At 54.6% G+C, this 5,860-nt stretch overlaps 1 protein-coding gene across 2 annotated transcripts in view; it reads left to right on the top strand.

The window, feature by feature from the left end:
• The window catches only part of EMX1 (empty spiracles homeobox 1), a 16,179-nt gene extending 10,846 nt beyond the window's left edge, over nt 1–5,333 (top strand). For both annotated transcript variants that reach the window (XM_029232182.1, XM_029232183.1), the window contains exon 3: nt 4,768–5,333. In XM_029232182.1, coding sequence (XP_029088015.1) covers nt 4,768–4,935 — 168 coding nt within the window. In that variant the 3' untranslated portion in view covers nt 4,936–5,333. The remainder of the gene's footprint in view (nt 1–4,767) is intronic.
• Nucleotides 5,334–5,860: the final 527 nt, after the last annotated feature.

Here is a 5,860-nt window from a genome sequence, read left to right as displayed (position 1 = left end):
GTGTGTGTGTGTGTGTGTGTGTGTGTGTGTGTGTGTGTGTGTGTGTGTAATGGGTGTATGTAACATATGTATGCCCATAATGTGGAGCACTCGTGGGCTTAGTGTGATCAATGCCCAAAGGTCAGGTGCTATCCTATGTACACATGGCATGGAGTGCCTCTGTGAGCTTCTGTGCATGTGTGGGGAGGGGCACATTAGTTTTGCGGGGAGTGAGAGAAAGCATTTGGCTGCTTCAGCTGATTGATTGGTTAGTGTTTCCAGCCGCTCCTCCAGCTCTGAACAGTTCAGGAGGTGTTTCTTGACCTGCCCTGGCTCAGTTTAGCTGAGCTAAACTGTGAGGGAAAAGCATGCAGAAATGTGGTGTCTTGGCCTTGGAGATTCCTCATGCAGTGCCGGGGCATTGTGAGGGGTGAGTGACTGGAGTCCCACTGAAGCTACAGCTGTGGACTGAGGGAGTCAGGGGAGAGCTGCATCGGTGGAAGTCCCCTGGGAGGCCACAGACATGCAAGGTTTGGAGGGATGTGTGGGCTGGTAGGAAGAAAGGGGAGGCTTTGAGATTAAGACGGAGCGGGAGTTGTCAAGTCCGGTTACCTTCTTGGGTCCCGAGAGCATGCGTGGTGGGGTCTTAGGAGGCAGGAGTGTGTGGTCACCTGCCTATGGGATTTTCCCCCCAGGGGCATGGTAAGAAGACTTCCTGCCTGGAATATCTGCCTTTTGGGAGATGGCTGAGAGGGAGATATCCTAGGGACTTGAATTTTAGGGAAAGGTTACTGGCTCACTGTGTGTTCTAAGTCTTGGCTCTTCTCCAAGAACTTCTGCACCTCTGAAGCTCAGGGAGTCCAGTGGGAGGCAGGAGAGGGCACGGGAGATAAGGGAGACTGGAATGATTCTCTGAGGGTGTGGTCCTGAGCGAGCAGGCAAATCTTGTGATGTCTCCCTGAGAGTGAGGGCAAGCATCCAGGGTGGACTGAGAGAGGAGGAACTAAGAAAGCTCAGGAAGAGTTCGGACTCTAGTTGATGGGGAGTCAGAGGTGACCTCAGTTTGGTGGGGTGAGAGCTTCGCTTCGCATGGCATTGGGCTTGACACTGAGAGCAGACCATGTTAGGAAGTGGATCCCAGTGGAGAGGGCAGGGGGGTGAGCAGGCTGAGGAGTGGCTTGACTGATGTCGCTAAGCTTCTCTCTAGTATGAGGACTTTCTCTGTGTCTGAGGATGACAGAATAGGAGGACACAGGCTTAACTTAAAACAGAAGAGACAACAGTAGGACATAAGGAGGAACTTCTTGTATCAGAGTTACAAGACTCAAATGTCCCTTGATAGAGGTTTTTGAACGCCTTGATGAGGAGACAGGTATTCACCTGAAAGTATGCAGGGGCCAGGAGCCACGGACTCTCCCACTTGGGATGGGCTAAGACGGGGAGTGGTGGAAAAGAAGGGATGCAGACCTGGTTCATTCAAAGGTAAAGCCTGAAACATTGGCTGGAGTTGTAGTTTGCTTGTTTGTAAGTTCATGTGTCCATTCGCTCATGCACGTTTTCGTTCATTAATACGAACAGTGATCGATCTGCTAATGCCTTAATGCCTTCCTTCCTACATCCGCAGCAGTTTTAACTTCTTTATCCTACCTGACTCAAGCTGACCCTTGTCCCCTCAACAGTGGATCTTCCTCTCCACCTCCCCCGCCCCCCAGAAGCGGCTAATCCATTCCACAGCATGAAGGATTAAGAACTGACCCTCTTGTAGAAGTGTCCACTGAACTAAGCCAAAAAAAGATCCCATCTCTGCAGCAGTTAGCACTTTCAAAACCCCCTTTCCGATTAGACCTCAATCCCTCTACCATTGATTTTCTCCTGTTTTCCAGGTTGGCCCAAGCGCCTCTTTCCTACAGCATAGGGCTAGGTCACTTCACCTCTGCCCCGCTGGCTGAACATACCTGGGACATGCCCACTGGGCCTCCAAAGCCAGCTAACACGCCACTTTCGTTCTCCCGGTTCCCGTACCATCTGATGAGGACACGGAGGTTTGAGCAAATAAATTAACATGTTGCTGGGGTCATTGTTACTGAGACAGAAAAAAGCACTAAGGAGTTACAGACAGGTGTTGGGGCACATCCAGTCTAGGAACGAGGGAGCAGGGTTTCGAAGACTAAGGAAGAGTATTCCAGGTGATGTAACTCAAACAAAAGTGGAGACTCTTGGAAGGATCTCGCTTATCAGAAAAACTGACAGGCATTGAGTGAGGTGGGGACTTGGGCGGCCACAGGGAACCTCTGTCTCCCCAAACCCAGAGGGCTCAGAGATGGGCGAGGGGTTCCTCCAGCCAGTACCCCAAGTGCGCCCTGGACTTGAAAGGTGAGTAGCATGCTGGTGTTGAGGGGAGGCAGTGCAGAATAAGCAGGCCTCCTAAGGCCGCTCCCACTGCGCTGGTACCCACAGTATGTGACCTGGTTCCTTTCTAGGTCCTCTGTCCTTTAGGGAAGGGGTTCTGGGGTGACCTCAGTGTTGCCTGGCTGGGGTGTCACTCTTATCTCTTACTACATTCGGAGCCCAGTTCCTTTTCTTTTTCCAAATAAAAAATTACTGGCAATTGTTATCAGTAATGCATTAAAGAAAAGTCAGAAAAGTGGAAAGAAGAAAGACAAGTCACCCATACTTTGGGTACATTTCCTTCTAGTCTTTTTTCCCTATGCATAGGCTTTGTTTTTCCATGGTTGTGATCACACTGTGCCCAAACTGTGCATCCTGCAGTTTTCACTGATATTACTAAGTCATAAGCATCCCCTTGTTATTACAGTCTTTGTAAACAGCATCTGGACACTCAGCCCAAGGCTGTTCTCCGGAAGATAGCCAGGCTGCCTGGGGAGAGAGTTTTTGTCCCTGTTTCTAGAGAGCTGCCTCCTTGACCCTAGTAGTTTTCATGGAGAAAGTCTTCAGAATTGCTTTTCATTTGTATGTACCAGGAAACCAGCCCTGGTGTGAAAACATACCCTGTGCCCTGTGCCCAAGAAGTTTTCCTTCTTTGGGCCAGTGATGCTGGGCAAGAGTAGCGGCCTAGGTCCATCCCACTAGAGGCAAGTCTCCTTCTGGAAGGAGACTGGGGAGTGTGTGTGGGAGGGAGAAGGTGCAGAAGGGGGCCCTATGTCCCTCGTGCTGCCCCAGATCACGCATCACCAGGCTGGCCATGCTTAGCCCTCAGCCAGCCCCTCGGGCTCTCAGGAACACCGCCCCAGGCCTGAGTCACACACAAGCCTTGCACAGGAGTCTGGGCGAGCTCACCCACCTACGGGCTGGCACAGTCACAGTGGGCTCCAGCGCCGGGGGCAGGGGCCAGGCTGGCTGCCAAATGGTTGTGCCGAGAACCACCCAGGGCCCAGCTAGCCCTGTGCCCAAGGAAAGGTGGGCATGGAATCCAGAAGCCCTGCGCCTGGAGCATCTGCCATCCTCCCCATCTATCTGAGCTGGGACATGCAGGCAATGGGTTTGAAGCCAGCTCTGGAAATGAGGGAAGAAGGCCTTCCCTCGCCGTCCACCAAGGCCAGGTACCTCATCTCTTCCTGTCCCTGGCTGGCTGCTCTGTGTGTCATTGACCACTGGCTGCCCTCACACCTATCCTCGTGCTCAAAAATCAACGGTCAAGGCAGATGGTACCATGGAAACCCTGGGGAGGGGTGGGCTGTTGGAGGAGCCCTGGGTTGGGTTGTCCCCATGGAGGGGACAGAGGGGAGTGTCTGGGAAATGTGAGAGTGGGGCACCCTGGGCACGAAGCTCCTCCCTGGGCCTGGATGCCAGGCCTGCTTTGGCTTGCGCTGCTTGGCTTTATGCCTACGGCCTGTACTTTTCACCCATTCTCAGGGAGCAGGGGCAGAAGTGGGTAGTGTTTCTGAGGTTTGCCTTTAGGCCTGCCCAGGATTCAAGGATCTCCCCTCAGCAGTCACAGCTGCTGCCAAACCGAGGTGCTCATCATCATTCCACACACATGACTTACCGCTCACCACCTGCATGGGCACCGTGGATCACTCCAACTGCAGTTGGCTAAACCTACCTGCTTTTTAAACGTGCTCTCATTTCAGGAAACCATCCATGCCTCATAACCCTGCCCTTCGGCACCACCTTCCCCAGAGACCCTCTGGAATTCCACCTGAGGTTGCTAAGACGGGGTCCTCTGGTGAAACGGACTAACCTAGACAGCATGAGAAGTTAGAGCCTCGAGCAGCAGGGTCCGTGACCCTAGGAGTGCTCTGGCTGTCCTGGGCGCTGCTCTTGGTGTGGACACCACCTCCTGGTTACGTAGCCGTGTCCACTCTGCCTCTTTGTGCCACAAAGAGCACAGGCTTGCCCCGGGGGATGGGGCTCACTCCAGGCCATCAGAACCCATGTGATGGCTTCTTGTATATTCCCTCATTTACTGTTCACATCAACGCTGAGAAGGAGTAATTATTAATCTCTTCTCTAAAAACTGGTAGAGACCCAGGTCTCTCTGTTCCAGGAACCAGGATACTTGGCAGTTCCATGACCCCCTCCTCTCCCTCTGTCGAGGGGACAGGAAAACGGCCGCTCTCTGGCCCACTGTGCCCTCTCCCTGGCCCCCCTCATTTGCATCTGGAAGAGCAGACCTCCAGACGCATGAGGTGGCACCGGCCAAAGGAGACAACCCTGGCCTCGGTTTCCCTCTCCGGCTCCCAGCTCAGCCTGAGTGCTGAGGCCCTGGTGGCTGCTCTGGGGGCCTCCTGGGTGTTTCTCACCTGTGCCCCTCCCTCCCTGGCCCAGGTGAAGGTGTGGTTCCAGAACCGGAGGACAAAGTACAAGCGGCAGAAGCTGGAGGAAGAGGGGCCCGAGTCGGAGCAGAAGAAGAAGGGCTCCCACCACATCAACCGGTGGCGCATCGCCACGAAGCAGGCCAACGGGGAGGACATCGACGTCACCTCCAATGACTAGGGTGTGGGCGGTCACAAACCCACGAGGGCGGAGTGCTGCTTGCTGCTGGCCAGGCCCCTCGGTGGGCCCAGCAGGACTCTGGCCACTCCTTGGCCAGGCTGCGCGGAGGCCTCAAGTCGCGGCCCCAGAGGGCTTGGAGCCTGGGGCCACCACTGACAGAGGGACAAGAAATGGGCTGGCTGAGGCCCGGGACTGCTCGACCTTCTCCTCAGAGAGCCTGCCTGCCTGAGCAGGCTGCAGGCCACTGCAGCCTCCCAGCCACTCTCCATTTCTCTTATCTCCTTTTTGTTTTGATGCGTTTCTGTTTTAATTTATTTTCCAGGCACCCGCTGTAGTTCTTAGTGATCCCCTTGTGTCTCCCTTCCCTATGGGAATAATAAAAGTCTCTCTCTTAATGACACAGGCATCCAGCTCCAACCCCAGAGCCTGCGGGCCTGGCGTGGTGGATTCTGGCTCTGAGGGCCACTGGGGGAACTGGTAGAGCAAGCTTGTTCAGGGCCTGGGAGCCTGGGGTGGGGCCTTGGAGACTCAGTCCATTAACTCTTCTTTCTTGGTGGTTGACCCTGGTCTCTAGCTTCAACTCCACAGCAAGAGAACCTGAGGCTAGATGTAGGGAAGGACCACCCTGTGTCTTGAGGGAGGCTATGCTCAAGTCTCTCCAAACTTAATGAGCAGTGGGAATCAGGCCCAGGTGGGTCGGGGAGGAGAGAGCGTCTGTACTTGCCCATGCGTAGGGCTCTAGTGGCTTCTCCAGTTGAGGGAAAAACAGAGGAAACGGGGAGTGTTGGGGGCTGGGTTGAGGGCACACCATGCACAGAGGCTGACGGTCCCTGCTGCAGGTCCTGGCCCCACCAGGATGCTCACCTGTCCCTGGAGAGGCCCCCCCCTCCCCACCCTCTCGGCAGATGAAAGCTTCAGATGAAAG

The sequence above is a fragment of the Monodon monoceros genome, unplaced genomic scaffold (assembly GCF_005190385.1).
Source record: "Monodon monoceros isolate NGI ecotype Baffin Bay Population unplaced genomic scaffold, NGI_Narwhal_1 Super_Scaffold_19, whole genome shotgun sequence".
NCBI lineage: Eukaryota > Metazoa > Chordata > Mammalia > Artiodactyla > Monodontidae > Monodon > Monodon monoceros.
Note: the sequence above shows the minus strand (reverse complement) of the source record. Positions and strands in the feature narration are given on the sequence as shown.